Source organism: Exophiala spinifera, assembly GCF_000836115.1.
Source record: "Exophiala spinifera strain CBS 89968 unplaced genomic scaffold supercont1.6, whole genome shotgun sequence".
Classification (NCBI taxonomy): Eukaryota; Fungi; Ascomycota; class Eurotiomycetes; order Chaetothyriales; family Herpotrichiellaceae; genus Exophiala; species Exophiala spinifera.
In genome coordinates, this window is record NW_015622518.1 from 726908 (window position 1) to 749022 (window position 22115).

Genomic DNA, 22115 nt, shown 5'->3' on the forward strand with positions numbered 1-22115 from the left:
AGGAATTCTTGTCGACCGGGCGGTGTTTCCTTGGTATCAAACACACCGAGCTACGGACACGTCAAGGTACATACGTTATTGCGAGTGAGTTGACTGATTTGGCTGAGCATCCATCACCGTCACCGTCGACACCATGCGGCCCGCCGAATACACGAGCCGTCCGTACGTCCTCAAGACGGCGCGCGGGAGCCTGCGAGGGACGGAATACTGCACGCCCTCAGGCGAACCGGTGGTGTATCGATTCGCCAGGGTCCCCTACGCCCTCCCTCCCGTCGGCGCACGACGATGGCGCCGACCTCAACCTGTGCCGTCGGACTTTTCGTTCGACGACCACGCGGGACAACCGGGCGACTACACGCGCTTCGGGCCGGTGTGTCCTCAACCTCAGTACCCGCACGGGCAGGCCCTCGTGGACAACGCGGCGGCGGCGGCTCCGGTCGACAACGTCCAGGACGAAGACTGCCTGTACCTCAACATCTGGGTCCCCGCCGGGCGCGCGCCGACGGACGCCGGCGGGTGGCCGGTCCAGTTCCACATCCACGGCGGATGGCTCCAGGTCGGGAACGCGATGCAAGACCACACGCACGACCCGTTCGACCTGGTCAAGGACGTGGCGCCGCGGGTCATCGTGTCGCCCACGTACCGGCTCAACCTGTTTGGGTTCCTGGGCGGCGCCGAGCTCGCGTCCCTGGGCGAAGAGGAGGCGCCGTCCAACTTTGGCCTCTGGGACCAGCGGTGCGCCCTCGAGTGGACGGCCAGGCACGTCGGCCTGTTCGGCGGCGACCCGGACAACATCACCGTGGGAGGGCTCTCGGCCGGGGCGAACTCGACCTTCTTCCAGCTCAACTACGACAGCGCGCTCCCGGCGTCGCAGAGGCTCATCAAGCGCGTCTACCTGTGGTCCAACGCCGTGGCGATCCAGCCGAACCCGACGCCGTCGCCGGCGCTGACGTCGCAGTTCGACGAGCTGTGTTCGCTCTTCGACGTCCCCCGGTCCGCCACGGCGGCCGAGAAGGTGGCCCGTCTGCGCGCGGTTCCCTTCGGCGACCTCGTCGCCGCCAACACCAGGATGAAGATGCACACGTTCCGCTCCAGCACCGACGGCGCCTTCATCCTCCCGACCTTCCTCTCGTCGCTGCACAACGGGGCCCTGACGACGCGCCTCGCGCGCAACGGGACCTCCGTCCTGCTCGGCGAGGTCAGGGACGAGAAGGAACTGTACAAGTTCGTCAACCCGCCCTCCGACTACGCGGGCCTCCTGCTGCAGCTGGCCAACTACTACCCGAAGCCGGTCCTCGAGGCGCTGTTGAACGTCTACGACCTGCCGCCGCGGGACTCGACCGACGCCGCCGCCTGGGCCGAGGTCTTCAGCCAGATGGTCGCCGACAGCCAGGTGCACGCTTCGATCCGCGGCCTCACGCACCTCCTGCTCAACCCGCCGCCGGGCAACCCCAACGTGAGGGCGCTCCCCCAGAGCAGCGTCCACAGGTACCGCATCGCCTGGCGCGCCGAGAGCGTGGACAACTGGCTCAAGCCCGAAGTCGGCATCTGCCACGGCGGCGACATGCCGTTGTGGTGGGCCACGGCCTGGCGTCAGGATTTCCAGGAAAAGGACAAGCTCGCCACCAAGAAGTTCCTGGCGCCCTTTACACAGTTCCTGCGCGGCGAGCACGTCAGCTGGGGCTGCACGGGCGAAGACCGAGTGCGCTTGCTAGATACCGATGGCGAGGTCAAGGAGAATGTCAAGGACGACCTCTGGGAACGAGGCATGCAGGTCTTCAATACTGTCTGGGAAGCCCAGAAAGGGCCTGTGGCCAAGGACACGTCTTTGGAGAGCCGTTTGTAACATCTGAAACCGCGTCTGCATCATGTATGAGTGGGCTTGGACGATAGGGGGCTGTATTCACTGAACCGTACAGGTATATATTTACACCCGAAGATTTCTGGTACATGTTACATGTCTATTCGATAAAAAAAAAGTTTTTGTTGCACTTGGTACAAATTCCTTATACCACATTGAAATCGCTTAGAAACTGCCTTTGCTCGTCGAAAGGAAACACCTGTTCCTCCTGCTGCATTGATGATGCCGATGCACTACCGCCTATATCGCGAAAGAGGTTACAACCACGCGGTAACCAGTTTGGTGCGAGTGTGCTCCGTCTACGGTCTTCGACTGCAAAGTACCCGACTCGCCTAAACGTGCCAGTTGCGTGCCCGGTGACTGAATCAACGCACTCTGTGAGAATGATTCCGTGCACAGCGAGGACGACTTTGCGCGCGGCGTCTGTCTCTGCATCGACGATTCGATAGGCACTCGTCCGAATAATGGCACCGATGGCATTTCCTCTCGCACTCACGTCTTCCGTGGAATCAAGTCGAACAAGCAATCCGGGAGCCTGTGAGGTGGTCCATTTCCCTGACCTATCGACGCATAACTCCAGGCACGGTGCTTGGAGGTGTAGGACAGCTGACGTGACCACTCCAAATGCGCTGCCATCAGCAGTGGTGCATTCCACGCTCAAAGTTCTCGCGACCGACCAGGAATTGCTGGCGGCTTCTGCGTGCATGACATAGCCGTCCTTGGATGCCCAGGACCAAGATGGAGCACGATATCTCAAAGGGGCATATGTTCTGGTCTTGGGTCTGATATACCACAGCAGACCGTCGAGGAAGTGGTTGTGCCAAAGCCCTGCAAGGAACCTATCCCTCATTATTCTCCCAAACAGCTTCGAGATACCGGCGATGGCCAAAAGTTTGTCATCTGGAAATGTCAGGTTGCGCAAGGAATAATGAGCCACCAAACTCGTCCACACTTGAAATAATACCGACCGATCGTCGTGAGGTGATGAACTCACACTAGCATGGTCCATGCTAGACTGTGCAGCTTCGAGTACCGAAGCAATGGGCCCAAGTTCCTCGTCGTGCAGAAAGTAACAATGCTTGTCAATATCCATAGACATACTCAGGGGTCTTTTTGGCTGCATCGTGGGATATGTCTCACAAGCTCGAAAGCCAGGGCAATCCCAGAGAACCTGCCGAGCGCCAAAATACACAGTACGGGGAGCGAGAAGTTCCTCTTGAAGTACCCACCCACGGGTAGTCAGGGGTGTGTGGACCAGCTCTCCTCTCCACAATTGCAGGTCATTGATGATGTAGGATCCGGAGAGCCCATAGTCTTGGGATTGTATAACCACGCTGTCACTACTGACCACCTCATCGTTTCGAGAGCAGAAAAGGCCATCTTGTCTCCCCGATAGAGCCGAAATATTGCATAGGGCGTTGCCGAAGATCTCTGCCATACCCTCTGCTTCATGTTGGATGTCCTCAGGAGTATCTTGCCGTATGCCTGGAGAAGGAATTAGTCCATGTCCCAGCAATGACCAACATAATTACATATTGAGTCTATCCAGAGATAGCGAATGCCCAAACGTCGAGCAACGCGAATGGCGTTCTGGTAGGCACCTGGCAGATCTAGGATCGGCAAACCTCGAATCATACTCTCCTGGGTGTCTCGGTTGAGTTTGAGAGTTTCATTACCCCATCGGTGGCTCAGTGTAATGTATGGTGCCGACAGTCTCTCAGCCTTGGGGTTCATCAATCTCCAATGACCACGATCCCCGTGGCCCGAGCCAATATCGATCAGACGAGTGGGGTGGAACGAGGTTTGTCTGTTTTGCCCAGGACATGTTGTATGCAATGACGAACACAGGCAGGTCTCAAGCCAGTGGCGTACGAGGTCAAGAACTTTTGCGTCCGAGGTGCAAGTTGCATTTCGGACACCGATTTGGACCGGAAGATGTGGTGAACTTGTAGTTGCAGTCCATCAGACGCTATGCCAGGCAGAGGTGTCAAAGGATGAAGAAGCCCATCCCCCGAGCCAGGCAGAGTTGGCTTACCTACGAGCCCATGGAGCAATCGTCACCTGCAGATAGCCATAGGAATAACTCTTCCCACCTATTGTAGTTCCATCACGGTCGTGGCCATCAAATGGCGTCAGTTTGCATCCCAATCTGACGAGAGAGAAGCCATCAGCTGCACTCAGGGACTTGTCAAAGGCAATCGAGTTCTGCCGGGAGAGATGTGAAAACAAGTGTTTCCATTTCGCATCCCCAAGCTGTATTCGTAGCCGTGTGCAAAGGTAACAGTTCCGATTCAATGACTCTTCGAATTCCTCAGTGGTGGCTTCGCGAAAGACTTGTGCGCCAGGCTTAACCAGTTCGATCTGCTGGACGAGCTGACAGCAGTGGCCACACAGCATATCGCATACTCCGTTGCTAAGGCTTCATGGCACTGGGAAGGAGACATGGAGCATCAATCACTCATGGGTGTCGAACAGTGACGAGGGTTCACCACTGAGGAAGCACTAAGGTAGCACAGAGTCCAGAGCCTTGTCCAGTAAAAAGCCCACGTCAGACAGACAATATGCGCTTTGGCAGGTAGCAATACAAAGGAGACTGCCGCGAGAATTCGAGATTGTCAGACAAGGATTTATTTCCCCTTAGTGAAACCCTCACAAGGCTCCCTTTGTTCGGCCGCCATCCATCACGCAATCGCCAGGCTCAGTGAGCACAAGCCCCTCGACCACCTAAACATAGTTGCCACCAAGCCTAGAAGGTCTCAGTCGACGCCATCTCAGCCTCCAGCTTACCAATTCCCAAACGCCCATAGCGAGCCCCTTAGGGAGAGTCTTGTACGAGTTCCTCTGCTCGGTTGACAAGATGGCGTTTGATATGCCCTTCAGGTTTCCTCCGTGAGCACATTTGAGCAAGTTTTAACCCCCGACATAGACTGTTTCGCGTCGCTTCATATTGAGATAAATCCCAAAACACCCACCTTGTTGCGTGAGAATACAAATTCCCAGTTCTTTTAGATCCCTACAAAGCACTCGACCTCGTTCCTCTGCATCCCTCAAATCGACCACTCCGATCGGAATAAAGATACGTTTAGTCTCCGACCCAAATTACGCACAAGTCTCTCACAAGGACACTACCTCGTACCTGAAGTTGACAAATACACTCCTCCCATCCGTCCCGTCCACCTCAACACGCTTTTAAATTCAACCCTCCGCACGTCTCTCCAGAACCACACCGCAGAGGCAAACAAATAGCGCCCCCCCTTGCTCTTCATATCCATAATACAGGCGACCTCTCTGCACTAAATCAAGATGTCCGATCACCATTACAAGTTCAACGTGACCATGACATGCGGTGGCTGCTCCGGCGCCGTTGAGCGTGTGCTCAAGAAACTAGACGGTGGGCGCGGCGCTTCACACCATTTGAATGTACAGTTCTGTTACTGACGCTCCTTGGACAGGCGTCAAAGAGTACAATGTCTCCCTCGACACCCAAACCGCAGACATCACCACCACAGACTCGGTATCCTACGAGACCGTGCTTGAGAAGATCAAGAAGACCGGCAAGACCGTCAACTCGGGCGAGGCCGACGGTGTCACAATGGCTGTGTAGAGTGACAGCGGGCAGAAACTCGATGTAAGTTAAAGAGTGTGGCTACATGGAGCTTACAGGGCGTTGGTCAAGAGCGACGTTATGGACAAATGGGCGGGCACAAGATCGCAACATATAGCAAGCGTGTCTGCAAAATCATTGATTCAGATGGAGAATCTTTTTCAACTGTATTCTTTCATCCTTCATAAGCCCTGGTCTCGTACCAAGGCCCAGACGTGGCTCGGACGAGCCAACAGTCATAGAGCTTTAGGCACATATTGTCTCTCCGTGAGCGTCATGCAACAAGCAACTAACACCTTGGCCGAGCGTATCCATGTCATGCGTCATCCTTCGTGAACAGGGTATCATGAAAACAATTCAAAGACATATATCAACGCAGAGAATGCCAACCCAGCTTCTCCGTTAAAGGGATCCTTGCCTGTACACCGTCGCAATGCACGAAATATTCCGCTCAAAAAAACCAACAGGACCCATGCAATGAAAAAAGCAAATGGATCATGACCGCAAAGGTACGGCAGAACAAATCCTGAACAAGAACGCCGATGTTTCTAGTGGAACAATGTTCGCGATGACTTGGATTCGGGATGTGAGGGTCATCGATCTCGCAACTGTACAGCGGCCTGGATAGGATGTCAGTACCTAGTTGATGCCGCCTATTCTCGCGGGAGGGGGTTCGTGTAACAGGAACATTACCTTGGTTCGGAGTAAAGCTCAGCCTTGTGAAATTGCATACAAAAACCATGTGCGTAATCAATAGGTGTTCAGCAAAAGTCCACCAACGGCATTCATCTGGCCAGGTGGACATATGAGCGAGCATTGTCCGGCACACTCTCATCGTATTCATACACGCGCGCAGGGGCTTGTCTGTGTACTTCGCGAGGGGCCACAGGTTGACCTGACGTGAGTCGACTGTCATAGACCAGATCATCAAGAGGCTCATACACTCGACTTACAACAGTCGGGGGTTGATTCTCGATACCCCGACGACGCAAGCTCGGCTCTGGAAGTAAGTACCGGGTGTGTTCTTGGGCGTACAAGGGCATCTGTGACCGTGTTTGAGGAGGGTCTCTATGTTCAAACATGGCCTCGGCCTTTCGACTAGCTCCTGTACTCGAATATGCAGCACGGTTGATTTCGGCAATACTCTGCGCATATCTTCCTTGCCCCAATGATGCAGCTGGTCGTAGTGTAGGGCTCGACCGCTGATTGTCATATTCAATGGCACGTGAAGTTGCAAAGTGAGGGTCCGGTTGTGGCATATAGACGCGCTCGCGGTAACCAATAGGAATAGGTGATTCTCTCCTCGCATACCGTTGTTCAGACGGCGATGGCAGATCTTCTAACCGGATCCGCTTAATCACTCGAGCGCCGTCGTCTCCGCGGTTAATGTTAGGGGCACCGCGATAACCGAGGCCATCTTCTCGCATGACAGTCGTATCATGCGGTGCTGGGTATCCGTCATTCTGCTTCAGGCGCATGGCTGCGGGCGAATATGCTCCCTGCGGACCTTCAATTGACTCAAGTACAGAGCCCTTGCCGCTGTCATATTCGTCTTCTTGACGATGCGTAGGATAGACTCTTCGCTGAGGCGAGCGGGGCCGTGCTCTTACCCTAACTTCGGGGGCTAAAATGCTCCGGGCGGCGTTCTCGAAATGTCGATCTTGTTCAAGAACTCTTTCACGAGGACGATCATCGTCTATGCGCTCATACAAAGTACCATTGGCATCTCTGATATATGATCTTGGGCTCCGCTGGCTGATGTTGTGACGGGGCTATAAGAAGTCAGCGAGGAACAATGATACCGGGAAGAAGAGCTAGTGAGAAAATTATATCAGTTGCAGCCTCTGAGAACCATTCTTACCTCGTATTCGACAGAGTTCATCGGAGCAGGGGGAGGTCGGGAGTACACGACTTGTGTGGGAGAATGCGCAGGAGGGTCGAGTGGCACTAGGACACGCTTTGGTGCGACATCAATCGGTTCATAGATTCTCTCAAGAACAGTTACAGGCTGTCGACTAATGCCGGCACGATAATCACGCCTGGCTTGGTCCCAAACAGCATAACGACTGCGGTCACGCTGGGCAATAGTGTCGTCGCTGGGCTTGTAGCGTTGTATTGCCGGCGGCAATGCTTGGTAGCTGCGGCTTACCATCTCGCCAGGATGATTGTGGTAAGGCGAAGGATGTCTGCTGACGGCCGCGCCATAGGCGGTGCTCGGCAATTCCTCAACTCTAACATTGTCTTGGACAATTTGAATGTCGTCAGTATCGGTCTCGTCGTCGTCTTCTTCATCAGAGATGACGATGACCTCTCGAAGCAAATCATCTGCGGCGCGCTGAGTGGCTTCGTCCTCTACTTCGTCATCTCCCCTCCATTCAATCAATTTTGCGAGAGTGTCTTTTTCCACTGCATGGCGGGCCTCGTTGTAGGGACATCGCCTCAACAACTTGTCATAGTCTGTGTATACGTGCCTAATGTGAGCCACAACAGAAAGTTGGGCTCTACGAATAAGAGGGATCTCGTCTGCAGTGCCAACCTTGTTATCTCCCAGCTGGAATGCTGTCTTTATGATCTGAAACAGATCGTTGTCTGGCATTTTGGGAAACAGGTCTTTGATGGTCTGCTTGGCTTCGGTGTTTATTGTGATCTGATCCTTGGGTTCTTCTTTGGGACGTTTGCCATTCTGATAGACCGACTGGAACAATTTGTCATCCTTGGAGTCATCGATGACCTTGCCACCAGCGGTGAGGCGAATACCATAATGTGAACACACTTGGGCGACAACACTGGTTGGAAAATGAAAGCCAATACGGTGTACTTCCCTGGAGAGCTCATGTCTTTCTGCATGAGGGGTGGTCTGGCCAATTAGTTCCGGGTCTGTGGTAGTTGTTGGGATACTTACAGTTACAGCATATATCTTGTGGTCGCCGCGACGGGCAAATTCTTTCAGAGCCGCGGTAAGCTCTGGGTTGCCAGCTGGGATGAAGGTATACCCTTTCGGAGGGTCTGCACGAAAGGTGATCTGGCGATTCAGGTAAGTAGTACCTCGGGGGTCACAGCTTGCCGGTCTTACCACGCTTCGTAGCTTGTTGTGTTCTTTCGATGTGCCCTCCACGATAACCGTATGCTTCTGCCTTTCTTTTGCAACCTGAGCGCCTCGGGTAGAAGCTCCTCCTGAAGGGGCCTGCTTACGCGTTTTCTGCTTGACTCTGGCCATCTTTCTGGCTCCTGCAGATTACACAGACAAAACGAGTGACAGAGACAAAGACATCGGGGGGGAGAGAATGGGACAGGCGATGTATAGAGATCCAAACAACAGTCGGAACAGGATAAGGCCGTACACGTTAGATCAGGTCGATGTCCAGGATATGTGGGCAGTGATTACTGCTGCCGATGAACTAGGCGTGGGCGAAGAAGGCAGCGCGACAGCTGCGGGTCTTTATTCTTTCGCCACAGAGCCTCAAGCGAAGCTAGCTAGCTTTCTTGAGATGACGAGGAGCGAGACGCCTGCAAGGGACAGGTGCACATACAGATACTCGTAGTCCTGAACGTTCTGGGATGAAGAAGGATTGGGCGGGAAGAAGAAGGATGGAATGGGAGGGCGGCTGCGCTGGCCAGAAGCAAGAAACCGAACTCTTCGAGGCCTTGGCGGCGCTACGGAAGAAAGACATGATTCTTTCAGCCTGACGCAAATGGGGTGCAGCGCAGCCTTGTTCGCGCGGGCGACTGCGTAAACTCTCGTTCGTGCTTTGGTCTGTTTGCCATGCACTTCCTTCTGTAGCCGACTGCGGACGTCTCTGCTGCGTCGGTACATGCACATGAGTCGCACCGACCTCCTTCACGCCTACCGGCACCTGTATCGCAGCGGGCTGCGAGCAGTCCACTATTCCTATCCTGCTCGTTGGGAAATTCGAGACATTCTGAGAGAATGCTTCCGCTCACAATCTAAGGCGGCATTCAATGCGAGACGGATCGGCAACACGTTGGAGTTTCTAGAAAAAGCACGTCTTTTCAATGGTACTGAGCACAAGATATTGAAGAATCTGCTACATGTGAAGTTCTGGAAGAGCAAAGGTCTCAATCATTACCTGTATGGTGGTGGACATCGAATTCTTGTCCCACTATGCTGACACTGGAACCAGAATGAAACAATCCAATGCCGACTATGCAATTGCTACCCGGCGCAATGTATGGCGACAGTATCAAGCTACCTTGACCATGCTGAATGAGAGTCTGGATATTTGCCTTCAGCTCGGAGCCGAGGTCAAATAGAGCCAAACCTCTTGCCTTACGCGACAAAGCCGGCTTTTGCCTTGAGATGCTCGCGATTTCGATATCCTCCAAAGCTATAATCGACCTCTACTTTCCCTACTAGATGGACGTATACCCCGATGACTCTCTGGAACCATACTCGCAGTACCAACCAAGTGTTGCTACTGTCGACGGTCACGACGAGGCTGTGTTCGCCAAAAGTAGTCAGGAATCCCAATCCCATGGGTAGGCTCTTGAGCTACATTGTGTCCTGATAGACCGAATAAGCTGCAAAACGCTGACTCAGATCTACCTATCAACTGATCATCCTCCCAGTCCCAGTCTCTTCGACAGTCTCTTACAGGTTGTTTCTGCCCATGGACATCCTGGGCAACAACGTGATCGCAACTGTACAGACCCAGACGCTCCCAGCAGCCAAGTACAACACCCCGTCTAGACTTTTGGCTAGCACATGCGATCCAGCAATAGGCGCAATGATGGAGAAAGTGCGTCCCCAGAAGCTAGCCAGTCCACACCCCGATCCCCTTACAGAAGCTGGGAAGGCTTCTGGGGTCCAGGCATACAAGACGGCATTGAACATACTCTGGAAGAAATATTCCAAGCCGCTGATTCCGATGTATGATGCTTCGTCCCTGACAAGGGTGAAGATGAATAAACACGTGCCGAACAACAACGAGGATACGAGCAAAGCAAGTCGTCGGTGCCCGTATATCAGGGTTCCAGCCAGGACTCCCGGAATACCGCAAATGTAAATAAACATATACGATCGATATGTCTCATCCACGCTGAGACCCAGACTTCTCCCCTTGCGCGCCAGAATGGTGGGTAGAAATGCGCCGGCAATAGTGAACCCCCAGTAATCGAAGGCATAAATCACCCAGACAAGCACAACAAGCCTTGCCATGGTGAAGGTCGAGAACAGAACCTTGAATCGTTCAAGTTCCGCCGGTATCTTCTGTAACATGGTTGGCTTCTTTTTATCAACACCAGTTACGGACGATGGTGTGTCCAAATTGTTGATGCTTGCCTCACCATCTAGAGCTTCCAGCATACCTAGCGTCAAGCCACATTCTTGGCCGTTGTATTTTGCCATGTACTCCAACACTCTTACAGCATCGTGATCTCGGCCACGGTACACCAAGTACTTTGGACTCTCTTCAAACTTGAACATTACGGTCCTGAGCACAAAAGCCGCGATTGTAATGATTCCGATCAGGAACAGAAGATACCGCCAACCCAGGTTGTCTTTCCTCAGACAACACTTGGTGCTGCCCGCAGTACAGCTTTGGAGACCATCCTGACAGCTGTATGTTGGCACCAATATGTATGCCATCCCAGAACAGACCACTACGCCGAGGGGTTGAAAGGCACTCAAAGCCGGCAACAGCCACCTCCGACTCTGTGGCAAACATTCCAAGCAAATCGTAGTGTCAATGGGTATGTTGCCCCCTACACCAATCCCTGTCAGGGCAACGAGGACAAGAACACCATTATAACTGCTCATGGCACCCAGCCATGTACCGAACACAGCTGTGATCAGGACTGTCGAATTGAACGCCACGCTCCGCCCAAGGATATCAACGAGGAGGCCCCAGACCAAAGCGCCGAACGTCAGACCAAGCGAAAAAGACGTAAATATGTGACCGAGGGCTGTGTCATCGAAGCCGAACTCGTTCTGCATAGGCGTGATGATCAAGCCGAATGCCTGAGCCCAGAGGAGATCCAGAAGGTATCCGAACCCGCAGAGCAGGAAGATGTTGGTTTGATAGCGACCCATGCCCTGGCGTTCGAGTTCATAGTCGATAAGTAGGGCCTTTCGCCCGAGTGGGTCCGTGGCATTCTCGGTATCGGCGGTACTGGATTCATCATCGAGGATGTTGGTTTCTGGTACAGTGGACGTTGATTTCGCTGCGTCTGTGTCAGTGAAGGTCCCATGTTCGGACACTCCACCATGATTTCTGGGCGAGATTTTGAGACTTGTGTTTTCATCCATTAGTCTCGCAGTTTGTAATTGGTTCCTGTTGCGGAAAGTCCCTGTGGATGATACGTCTGCGAGATATATTCTCTGTGTGAAACGTCAAGCAGTCGTGAGAGCCGGAGACAACGTCGCAACACTAGGTAGTAGGTAATCAACCGGTGCCACACCCTGGAAGTAGAATTGAAGAAATAAGATTGCGGTTGTCCCCGTGTACGATGCCATCACGGCTGACCTAGGTTAAGGTATGCATGTGCTCTTCTTACGAGTTAGATATTGACGACACAGCATCTGTAACTCAGGTAGGGTGGGTGAACAGGGCACTGAAGCGATTGGATGTTGGCCTGTGAGAGCGTCATACAGTCGAGGTTCGGGCCATGCTCGGGGCACGTCTGTCATTGATTCAGTTCATTTAATCGCCAATGCGCCGATGCGCCCGCTAACTAACGGGCACAAGATGAGATGCTCGTGTGTGTGTGGGGTGTGTCAGCGTCCAGAGGAGAGTGGATCATACATATACTCTGCACCCGCGCTGTATTTCAGGTACTTGGAAATTGGAATGTGCATTCGTGTTGTAACTTTCTCCCCCTCTCTTTCTCGATCTCGGTTCTCAAGTGTGCACGGCATGGAGCAATCCAAGCGGCCGGTCAGCAGTGAAAGTGTCGAGATCCCGGTACCTGTGTGACCGCATTAGTCGGTATACACAGGTAAATGTACACACGCATAACGAGAGTGTCTCCTGCATCTGCGACATCTGCGAACAGTCATGACGTTTGGTCTATGGACGACTGTCAACTTTTAGCCACCCTCTCATCTCTCGTCTACGCCTTACAAATCTCGCCATTCTGCTACCCGTGGTACACTCTCTCTTGCCTCCAGACAGTCCCTCTGGATATGAGTACCGACTCAGTCACCTATAGACTAGACTGTTGGGTGAGCATCTAGTAGATACTCGACGTATCCATTAGGTCCGTTGACTTCTCTTTTCCTGATCTCCCGGATCGAAAAACACTCCAAAAAAAAATTGTTTTGATGAAATGCGAGATTTCAAGTTTCCACCGCCCACAGTCAAGACGCCTTCCAGACAAGCCTGTCTGGTTTGATCCAACCTTGACCTGGTTCTGATGTCGTATCACCCCCAAATTTTAATTCTGGATTTTCGGTGGTCGTCGTCGCGGTTCGAACGCGGGCCCTTTTTTTGCTTCCCTCCTCGCCTGAGTGAATGGCCATCCACCACACCGCCCATGTGGTTTTAACTTGAGCCATCACTTTAGGGGTCTTGGTGATTTGATGAAAAAATTCACGCGTTTAATTGTTAGCCATTTACATAGGAAGTGAATGCTTCTTCGCGGAGCCCCTACCTACTAGTAGGTAGATATGTGACGAGGCTGGCGTACAGCCTCGTATGAATTGTTCTAGGTGGTCTGGAGTATGGAGTACACGCATATCGTCGCATGGACTGTAAACTGTACTCCACAGTCGGCAGTCCTATCCTATCTACGCCGCCGAAACGTAGCGCCGGAGAAGGTGCGCAATACCAAGTAAGCTTGCCTAGTGTTTCAAGAGCATAATGCCTCTGAAGTAAACCAAGAGGTGGTGATATCCCTCCTACTAATCTCCCAACGCCGCAGAAAATGAATGAGTCCGTCAGATAAAAAGGTGGGTGCATGATTATCCATCTCCTTTTTGGTCCAAGAGAATATCCTCCAAACACCTTGCAGTGATTAGTAGCGCCGACGAAACCCCGTAAAATCGCTCCGGTCTATTTCTGTTTCCCACTGCCAATACGCCGATAAATCGATATTGGTAAGGCGATCCCCCAAAGATTGTTACAGTGTATCAGAAGGATACATTCTAGGTCCGGCCGCGACGTCTCTAATGATACCAGCGGCGTGCAGTTGACGAAGAACATTGAACAGCTCAAGATCAGAACCCGGACGGCCTACCAAGCTAATTGAGACGGGGAGGTGTTCGAGTTGATCGGTCGCCGTGGAATGGTAAGGGACTTCTGCCACCGGAATGGTGTAGTCAGGACACCCGACCAGGTACCCGAAGGAGTAGATACTGAAGGTATCGTTGAATAGCTCGGTGCGGTCGGACATCTCGTCTCGATAGTCCGGGCGACCGCATGATTGGGGGAAGATGAGCAGCGTGGTTGCGTCTTGGTCGTATGACCCGAACAATGTCGTTTCGGTCCATTTCCGAAAGGCCTGCATAGCTTCAAGCGCCTCGGCGATTTTATGTGGAGGCAGAGCGCGACCATGTTCGAGACGGCGGCGGACCACTTCAGACATCTTGGGCATTGCTCCGCCATGTGTATCGACGTAGCCCTGTATGAACTTGTCCAGCCCGCCGTGGTACGCCGACGCCGTCGTGATGGCCGAGTAGATGTGCCCCACGGCTTCATCGAGTGAGCGAGGTTGACCGATTGGCGGCGTCGCGTGCCAAAGCTCATTAATGTTGAACGCTATCCTTTCGCCTTTGAGCAGAGTTTCGAGGTCTTGGACGACACTCTCGATCCTCTTCTCGGCCTCGGTCCGGAAGGAGAGATCCACAGACGGATGTGGGAACCACCGATGTTGGCCGTGGTGGTGCTGGTCCGGGTTGTCGATCTGGGGAGCTCGAGTCGGATAGAGCAAGTTGTATTTCCGGCCTGTCGAGACCGGTAGTGGCTCCCCAGTGGGATCGACGAAATACGACCCCACCCGCGCAAAGATTTCGACGTCTCGGGCAAAGATACCCACCGTGTTGAAGACATTGGTCGCCCCGAGTACACCTTCCAAACTGATGAGACCGTGTGAAGGTCGTTGGCCCAACAGACCTTGAACACCCGCCGGATGTCGGATCGAGCCACCGGTGTCAGTTCCAACGGTGAAATCGAGCCAGGCGTAAGCGGCTGCGGCTGCGGCGCTGCCTGCACTGGATGACGAAGGCTTCTGATGGCCGTCACCTCGTGGGTTGTAAGGGCACACGTCGTCAAGCCATTCGCAAGGATCTGTGCCTTCGGCGAATTCGGTTGTCTTCAACTTGCCCACCAACACAGCGCCTGCATCCGTAAGCACTTTGATCGCTGGGGCCGTCCGCTTTTCAGGAGAGCAGCTTTCAAACCAGGCTCGGCTTCCATATCCGGTCTTTGTATCCTTCAAGGCGATGGTATCTTTGACCGCAAATCGAAGACCTGCAAGTGGCCTATCGTCATGAACACTGCGCAGTTTCGAAGGCACTGCGATTCCACGTGTTGTCTTTTGGGTCTGTCAGCAGGGGGTGATGTGAAATCGGCCTGATTATTTTACCTCAAGTTCATGTAGGATCGAGGACGAGGTTGTCTTCTGAATGATACCACTCACGAACGCCTTGTGAGTGTCTTGAAGAAATTTGAAGACTGGGAAAACGTGCCCAGAAGATCTCGAGACCATAAACGGACCATCAGACAATTTGTGCTTCGACTTGTCGACCGAGAAAACATGTTTACTCTTGAGGCCATGTCGCCCATGGCTCGGTTGCAAGAGAATCACAACTGGGGTGGAATGAACAGGTCAATACCATGTTTCCTGAACGGGCCCAGCGACTTATGACTTACGCGACAGAAAGTCCTCGCACCAGACATCGTCCTTGTCGGCAAATTCTTCGCAACTCGCTTTGAGATCAGAGTTGGAAAATTCAGTACTCATCCATTCTATAGCGGTACATGGAATCAGGTCGTCCTCGAACCGGCCGAGCTTCTTGACCAGCTCCGGCGACAGGCTGGCGAGGCTGTGCTCAAGCGCGACGTAGTATGATGATTCGCCTATTGAGATGAAGGGAGAAGCCTCTTTGGCCATAGCACGACCGAGACAGAGGGAGAGGAACGACTGAGCAAGAGGAGAATGATAGTGTCCTCGGTGAGAGACCTGTGTGTGCGTTATGTATAGGTAGATACGGAGAACAAGATGAGTACGAAGAACAGCATTATCGTCCTCCCTGCACACAGGTCCAGGGGATCTTTAGTTGTGGCGCGCAAACCTACCGTCTTTGTCTGTCCCAGAAAACGGGGTATATCATCTTGTGTCTTCATGTCTTTCACTGGCCCAGACGCGTCGAATTCCCAAGGCACATTGTCATCGTTGCCTCTGAGGAGAAATTGGAAACCCTGATAAGGCTCGATCCTTGGCATTGATAAGAGCCGTGTTGAGTGTCTGTTTAGTCAACAAAATGCCTCGGTCGCGAGGCTGCCACAGCACGAGGACACAACGATGTCTGATATGAACGGAGTAAGGAATATCGAGATCCTTTCATACTCCTACATGCTTCATGTGAATGTGTTGGGTAACTGTGACCCATGGTTCTATACGACCATGGTCTACTCATCGCCATCTCTCTGTGAAACACCATTCCTGCCCATGCGTTGTCCCAATGTCAAATCGCCAGCTTTTTTATGGAAGCTGTTCACAAAATCAGCACGCCCTCCATATTTGGCATTTCGCATTCGAGCGGCGTCGTCACGTTCTCGCTGTGCTCTCTCCCGTTCTGCAATATCGGCCAGTCGCTGTTCTCTCTGTTCATCCAGATTGTTGGCGTCTTGTTGCATAGCCGCAAGCTTCGCGGCTCTGTCCTCTTGATCATCGACATCGTTTTCACGACCACGTCGCGGTGATGGCGTGCGCCGTCGATCCGATCTCGAAGAGTGCCAACTTTGCATCTTCCGTACGCCATTACCATGTCCATTCCTCCGAGGCGGAGAGTATGAGGGGGGCCGTGACCGGGACCGGGGGCGTCGGTCACCAGAAGCATACGAATGGCGCTTTTGATATGGAGAGCGAGAACGAGAGCGAGAGCGAGGTCTTTCTACCCGGCGCGGCGGAGACCGTGATCGTGACTCGGAGGGTGTACGAGACCTCCGCCGTCGATGTCTGCTTCTTCCATGCCGATCATCATCATCGTCATCTCTATGTGATCGACTCTTCTCGTGTCTGTCCCGGTCCTCGCGATGCCTGTGATGATGTCTGTGTTTCCTTCGCTTGTGTTCTCTTTCTCCGTCCTGATCTCCGCCTCCCGCCGCCTTCATCAACAGCCTCCGCTTGACGGGGTCATTCATCATGGCCTCATACGCGGCTTGTTCCTGCTTCTTGATCGCGAGCATTGGATCTTCTCGAATCTTGGCTGCGGTGTCTCGCAAGTTGTTCGCATTCTGTACAGCCATGAACGAATCTGTAGTTGTAGGTTTCTGTAGCTTCTCGTTCTCTGTGCCTTTCAGAAGGCCATCAATTCTTCTCTTGCCCAGCAGATATCCTTCCATTTCTTCAGTGGTCCCGAGTTGTCCGCTTGAAGGCCCGGAGTACATCCATTCGACACGCTGCTGTCTCTTCTTTCCACCGGCTGCCTCTTGAAGTGCCTGGAGCTCTTCTATCTCTCTCTCCTCTGCGCGCTCTTTCATGATCTGGTCGATTTTCTTGCGCTCGTCGAGCGCTCTCTTTTCCTCCTCCCATACTTTTTTCTGGTTGGTCATCAGCGAGGGATGCCATGACTTCTTGAGGTTGAGATCGCCACCCATCTTGGATTTGCTAGTCGGAGTTAGCACAACAAAAGAAGGAGAGATTGAACGGAGGTAGTAGGACAAAAAGTTGATAAGTGGCGTACAACATGAAAAGCGTCACAATTAATAACTTAGGGCGCAGCTCCGCAAAAGTTTGGAGATTCAGCAGCCTGGACAAGTTTAGGGTACGATTTTGTATGTAGAAGTCCTGGCCTTGGGGCCACTAGTTAGGCAGCCTCACTAGGCCAGTGATCGCCGGCTTGACCTAAGCTCATTAGCTCATTACGCCTACAAGATTAGGCTCACTGGGCTAGTCTTCTCCGCATTCACATCACCACAGACACCTGCAATGAGTTCTGCACGCCTAACTTGTACCCTACCGAAATCGTACGCCGCTGCACATGCGCAACCAAATTGAATGATCACCATCAAACCAGAGCTTTAAACCGCGACGACAACCACTTCCATTACTCGCTTTCTTCAGCGTATTCCCGCACTTTTCCCTTCAGCAATCTGAAACACGAGCCCGCACATTCTTCTCACTCTTGATCAACCATACTCCAGCCCCTCACCGACAACATGTCTGACGATGATGACTTCATGCAAGACTCTGATGCAGAGCAGTGAGTTACAACCCACCCCAAGCAGCGGGCTCACCGCGTTGTTCGCCGTGTTAACCAAGAAATACAGATACGACTTTGAGTACGAAGATGACGACGACCTTTCGGGCTCTGGCGACGTCGACATCGAGAACAAATACTACAATGCCAAACAGCTCAAAGCCGATGCGCCCGAAGAAGCGGTCACTGAATTCCTGGGCGTGCCGGACCTAGAGGAAGAGAAGGGAGACTGGGGCTTCAAGGGCCTCAAACAAGCCATCAAGCTCGAGTTCGCCCTCGGCCGATACGAAGACGCCATCAAACACTACAAGCAACTCCTCACCTACGTCAAGTCCGCGGTGACGCGCAACTATTCCGAAAAGTCCATCAACAACATGCTCGACTATATTGAAAAAGTAGCCTCGGGCACAGACCAGTCGGCGTATCGGTGCATGGAAGAGTTCTACTCCCTTACCCTCGATACGTTCCAGGCCACCAACAACGAGAGACTGGCACTGAAGACCAATGTCAAGTTGGCAAAGCTATACTTGGATAAGAAAGACTACGCATCGCTGACGAATAAGGTGAGAGAGATCCACAAGGCTTGTCAGAGGGAAGACGGGACAGATGATCCTGGCAAAGGCACGTATTCGTTGGAAGCATACGCGTTAGAGATCCAAATGTATGCCGAGATGAAGAACAACAAGCGCCTCAAGTCGCTGTACCAGAAGGCTCTAACTGTTCGCTCGGCTGTACCACATCCCAAGGTACAGGGCATCATCCGTGAGTGTGGAGGCAAGATGCACATGAGTGAGGAGAACTGGAAGGAAGCACAGAGCGACTTTTTCGAATCTTTCAAAAACTACGACGAGGCCGGATCGATGCAGAGGATCCAGGTGCTCAAGTATCTCGTGCTCACGACCATGCTGATGCAGTCGGACATCAATCCGTTTGATTCACAAGAGACGAAGCCCTACAAGAACGACCCGCGCATTTCAGCTATGACCGATCTAGTCGATGCATACCAACGCGATGATATCCACAGATATGAGTCCATCCTGAAGGAGAATCAAGATCTGTTGGCCGACCCATTCATTGCCGAAAACATAGACGAGGTCAGCCGTAACATGCGCAGCAAGGCTGTCCTGAAGCTCATAGCCCCATACACACGCTTTACTCTGCAATTCATCTCCAAACACATTAAGATTCCGGTCAGCGAGGTTCAAGACATCTTGGGCGTGCTGATAGTCGACAAGAGGTTACGGGCAAAGATCAACCAGGCCAATGGCACGGTTGAAGTGATGACCAGTACAGAGGATACGGTGCATTTGGACAAACTGTCTGATTGGACTTCGGCGGTGGACCATTTGTGGTCGTCCCTTCTAAACGAGGGAGAGGGTTTCAGGAGCGAGGAAGCACATGGATCGGGCTCATTCGGTGGACTAATGGCCTACCCAATGGGTATGGAATCTGGTAATGCCATTCCTAGTCGTGGAGCCGGGCACCGAGGCCGTGGAGCCCGAGGAGGGCGAGGAGGCGGGAAAGCCCTTGTGCCTCCTGTGTGAGCGCCCGGGAAGGACATTTGGTGAGAAAAAGAAGAAGAAGCGAACCCACCGAACTACGGATGCGGAACCAGAGGCCGTGGTTGGGGCCTCGAATGCGCCAACCTCTGCTGAATCCCGAATTTTGACTCACTGAGTCACTGGCCCTTGCCCACCAACATATTCGCCCCTCGCTGACGGCGACAAATTCATTCCAATGCAGGTGATGGGATGGAGAAATTTGTGGCGTTGGGCAACTGATGCGTTTTTATGTCAAAGCCTGCGCTGTGTAATAGGCAGGCCATCCATCCTGGGACCTGCACCACCCCTGCTCAGAATTGGGTGCAGCCGGGCGGGGTCTTCTATCCAGCACAAAGGATCAGGTGCTCGGGGGGAGGCGGGATCATGACATCTGCTGTCAAGCGACATGGGTCTTCCTCTGGGGGAGAAATGGGATTCTTTTTTCATCGGTGACGCTGTTGCCATCGCCCAGATATTATGGTGGTGGTGGTGGTGGTGGTGGTGGTGGTGTTGTTGTTGATGTTGTTGTTGTCTGTGGTCACAGGCCCCTCAAAGAACCAGCATGAGGGCCGGCACCGGGAATGAAAGTATGTCAGGGCAAAGCAATTGACCTACCTTTACTACTCGTATCAGTAGAGAATGCAAGCAAAGGCGATCGATCGATCAACCGTAAGGGGCGGCCCTGGCCGAGGCAGGGAAAACCCAAAAGCCAAAAGCCAAAACCCAACGCTTCGCATTCGGAACGTGCAAGGCGTGGAGCGTATGTCCTTGGTGTGTGGTGTGTGTCCATCCTACCTTTTTTTTACGACGTTCGTATAGAACCAACCCCCGTCAGCGTTGTCCGGCCCTCAGATAGCGTCGATAGGTGGGCTTGGCCCAAACCCAGCCACCCTGACAGGGACAGACAGCCATTGGGTCGTTGCGCTGGGAGGTATTGGCATTTGCTAAAGCCTTGCGATCGCGGACAGGAAGGAGGTGAATGGCGCATCTTGGGCCGTGGTGAAGAATTCTGATATATCAAGTTTGAGTCACTTTTGGCTTCGTTCAAGCATTCACTACTACAGCGCTACGTGAAATGGGAAACGGCACAGCGAGATTATTCATCCATGGCGTTGGCTGCGCCGTAGATGGAGGAAAAGTGCACCCGTCCCCCAGATGTTTAGCCCCAAACCTTCAAAGGACATGAGGAACGGGGGGTTATTAGAGTTTAAAGCTTTGACAATTGCATAACTGGGTGCTTTTTGGAACTCTGAAGTTTCGATTGTTGGATCTGGCGGTCAACGCTTGAGATGGTGTGTGGTGTCGTTACGGTGGACCACCTGGTACAAGCTGCCTTCAGCTCTCGCATAGATGAGTGAGTCTCGAAAGGTCCACCACCTAGTGAGCTTTGAACTCCACGCCAATACGAGACCGACAGGCCTGGCACACTCCACAGATCCGGCTCTTTCTGTACCTGGTCACTGGCCATAGACTCACACACTACAGCGCATCTGGACATCGCTTTGCTGCAAGGAATTCTCAATGGAGAGGGTGGATTATGGCGATAAGATGGAAATAATACCCGGCGTCGAGAGTGGAATTGTAATCACGCGAACCAGGATTCCGAACAAGGATGAGCTGGAGGGAGGTGAATCGATGAAACCTCGCTCCGAAGTAGGCCCTATGAAAGGCTAGAGGAGCTTAGGCAACCCTAGACAATGGAGCAGGGGACAGAAGGATGCAACAGGGTAAGGGAGTCCGACCCCTAGATGAGCGAGGTGATGTCTGATACATCATATCAGGATACTGTATCCTCGACCTGTCCCGTAAGGGACCTTGCACTCGAAAGGCTACCTGCCCCTCCTGCCGGCTTCTGGAGGACAACGCCAGAGTTTGGTTGCAATAGGCTGCATATCAGCCGTGACAAATGGTGCTCACCCTTGCTTTGCATCCGGCAGACCTCGGTCAAGCCAGCCCAAAAACTTTTCGGTCTCGCCACTGACCAAGCACCACTGTATCTCGCGGGGCTCCTAAGCCATTGTCGTGTCGTGAGACCGTCGGGTTGGGGTCGAGAGAAGGCACAAGGCTCGCGGGCCAGCCACAAAATACAGTAGGCAAACTGACCCATGGATGATTGAGGACAGGTCGGCGACTGAGACATTTAGAACTGGCGGCGATCATGAATAATATCCCCACGCAGACTAGGAGGTCTGTATTGTATGACTCGTACGATCGTTGGAGGGGTCCGCCTGCAAGTGCAAGGGTCGCCAGGAAGGATAGGAGGCCATTCGTAGGCAAGCTGCACGGTTCTCATCCGCGGCTCGGGCGGCCCTTAAGCGAAACTGGCGGCGACGACGGCGCCCGTCCATGGGTACGGCGACAGGAGAGAGAGCGGAGAGAGCCAGCCTGTTTCGGATCTGCTCGTCTGGTGCATCTAGGCGAGCTTGAGCGACAAGTCCAAGCCTCCAAGGGTCGAGAGAAGGGACCAGGATGCTGTGAATTGCACGGGCCACACGAATCAGCAAGCTGAGCGACCGATGGTGCCTGTCGTTGAATTGCTGGATGCACGTCGGAACGGGCAGAGAGAGGCTGCAGAGGCATGTCTAGCCTACAGTACGAGTACGCAGAGAGGGAGCGAGCGAGAGCTGCAAGCCCTCGCTGTTTGTCGTTGCCGACTAGTGACCAGTAGTAACTTGATACGGCTAGTGCGGTCAGGACTCGGTCATGCCAGTCAACGGCCGGGGTCTGTAC

The 22115-nt window shown here is 53.2% G+C and overlaps 9 protein-coding genes across 9 annotated transcripts; 4 read left to right on the plus strand and 5 right to left on the minus strand.

Moving 5' to 3' along the window:
* Positions 1-133: 133 nt before the first annotated feature.
* Positions 134-1846, plus strand: PV08_08182 (uncharacterized protein; the record flags this gene model as incomplete). The annotated part of the gene is made up of 1 exon (XM_016382508.1): positions 134-1846. One exon carries the CDS (start codon positions 134-136, stop codon positions 1844-1846), a length of 1713 nt encoding a protein of 570 aa, XP_016233211.1.
* Positions 1847-2006: 160 nt separating this feature from the next.
* On the minus strand, positions 2007-4258 carry PV08_08183 (uncharacterized protein; the record flags this gene model as incomplete). Its single annotated transcript, XM_016382509.1, has 3 exons — positions 2007-3346; positions 3394-3806; positions 3897-4258. The coding sequence occupies 3 exons, from the start codon at positions 4256-4258 to the stop codon at positions 2007-2009; spliced, it is 2115 nt and encodes a 704-aa protein (XP_016233212.1).
* Positions 4259-5164: 906 nt separating this feature from the next.
* Positions 5165-5465, plus strand: PV08_08184 (uncharacterized protein; the record flags this gene model as incomplete). The annotated part of the gene is made up of 2 exons (XM_016382510.1): positions 5165-5252; positions 5314-5465. 2 exons carry the CDS (start codon positions 5165-5167, stop codon positions 5463-5465), a joined length of 240 nt encoding a protein of 79 aa, XP_016233213.1.
* Positions 5466-6250: 785 nt separating this feature from the next.
* PV08_08185 (uncharacterized protein) lies at positions 6251-8682 on the minus strand (the record flags this gene model as incomplete). The annotated part of the gene is made up of 4 exons (XM_016382511.1): positions 6251-7237; positions 7327-8322; positions 8368-8487; positions 8539-8682. 4 exons carry the CDS (start codon positions 8680-8682, stop codon positions 6251-6253), a joined length of 2247 nt encoding a protein of 748 aa, XP_016233214.1.
* Positions 8683-9283: 601 nt separating this feature from the next.
* Positions 9284-9737, plus strand: PV08_08186 (uncharacterized protein; the record flags this gene model as incomplete). Its single annotated transcript, XM_016382512.1, has 2 exons — positions 9284-9555; positions 9608-9737. 2 exons carry the CDS (start codon positions 9284-9286, stop codon positions 9735-9737), a joined length of 402 nt encoding a protein of 133 aa, XP_016233215.1.
* Positions 9738-10074: 337 nt separating this feature from the next.
* PV08_08187 (uncharacterized protein) lies at positions 10075-11730 on the minus strand (the record flags this gene model as incomplete). Its single annotated transcript, XM_016382513.1, has 1 exon — positions 10075-11730. One exon carries the CDS (start codon positions 11728-11730, stop codon positions 10075-10077), a length of 1656 nt encoding a protein of 551 aa, XP_016233216.1.
* Positions 11731-13541: 1811 nt separating this feature from the next.
* Positions 13542-15533, minus strand: PV08_08188 (uncharacterized protein; the record flags this gene model as incomplete). Its single annotated transcript, XM_016382514.1, has 3 exons — positions 13542-14954; positions 15006-15229; positions 15293-15533. The coding sequence occupies 3 exons, from the start codon at positions 15531-15533 to the stop codon at positions 13542-13544; spliced, it is 1878 nt and encodes a 625-aa protein (XP_016233217.1).
* A 518-nt stretch (positions 15534-16051) lies between these two features.
* Positions 16052-17242, minus strand: PV08_08189 (uncharacterized protein; the record flags this gene model as incomplete). The annotated part of the gene is made up of 1 exon (XM_016382515.1): positions 16052-17242. The coding sequence occupies one exon, from the start codon at positions 17240-17242 to the stop codon at positions 16052-16054; it is 1191 nt and encodes a 396-aa protein (XP_016233218.1).
* A 561-nt stretch (positions 17243-17803) lies between these two features.
* PV08_08190 (COP9 signalosome complex subunit 2) lies at positions 17804-19388 on the plus strand (the record flags this gene model as incomplete). Its single annotated transcript, XM_016382516.1, has 2 exons — positions 17804-17847; positions 17915-19388. 2 exons carry the CDS (start codon positions 17804-17806, stop codon positions 19386-19388), a joined length of 1518 nt encoding a protein of 505 aa, XP_016233219.1.
* Positions 19389-22115: the final 2727 nt, after the last annotated feature.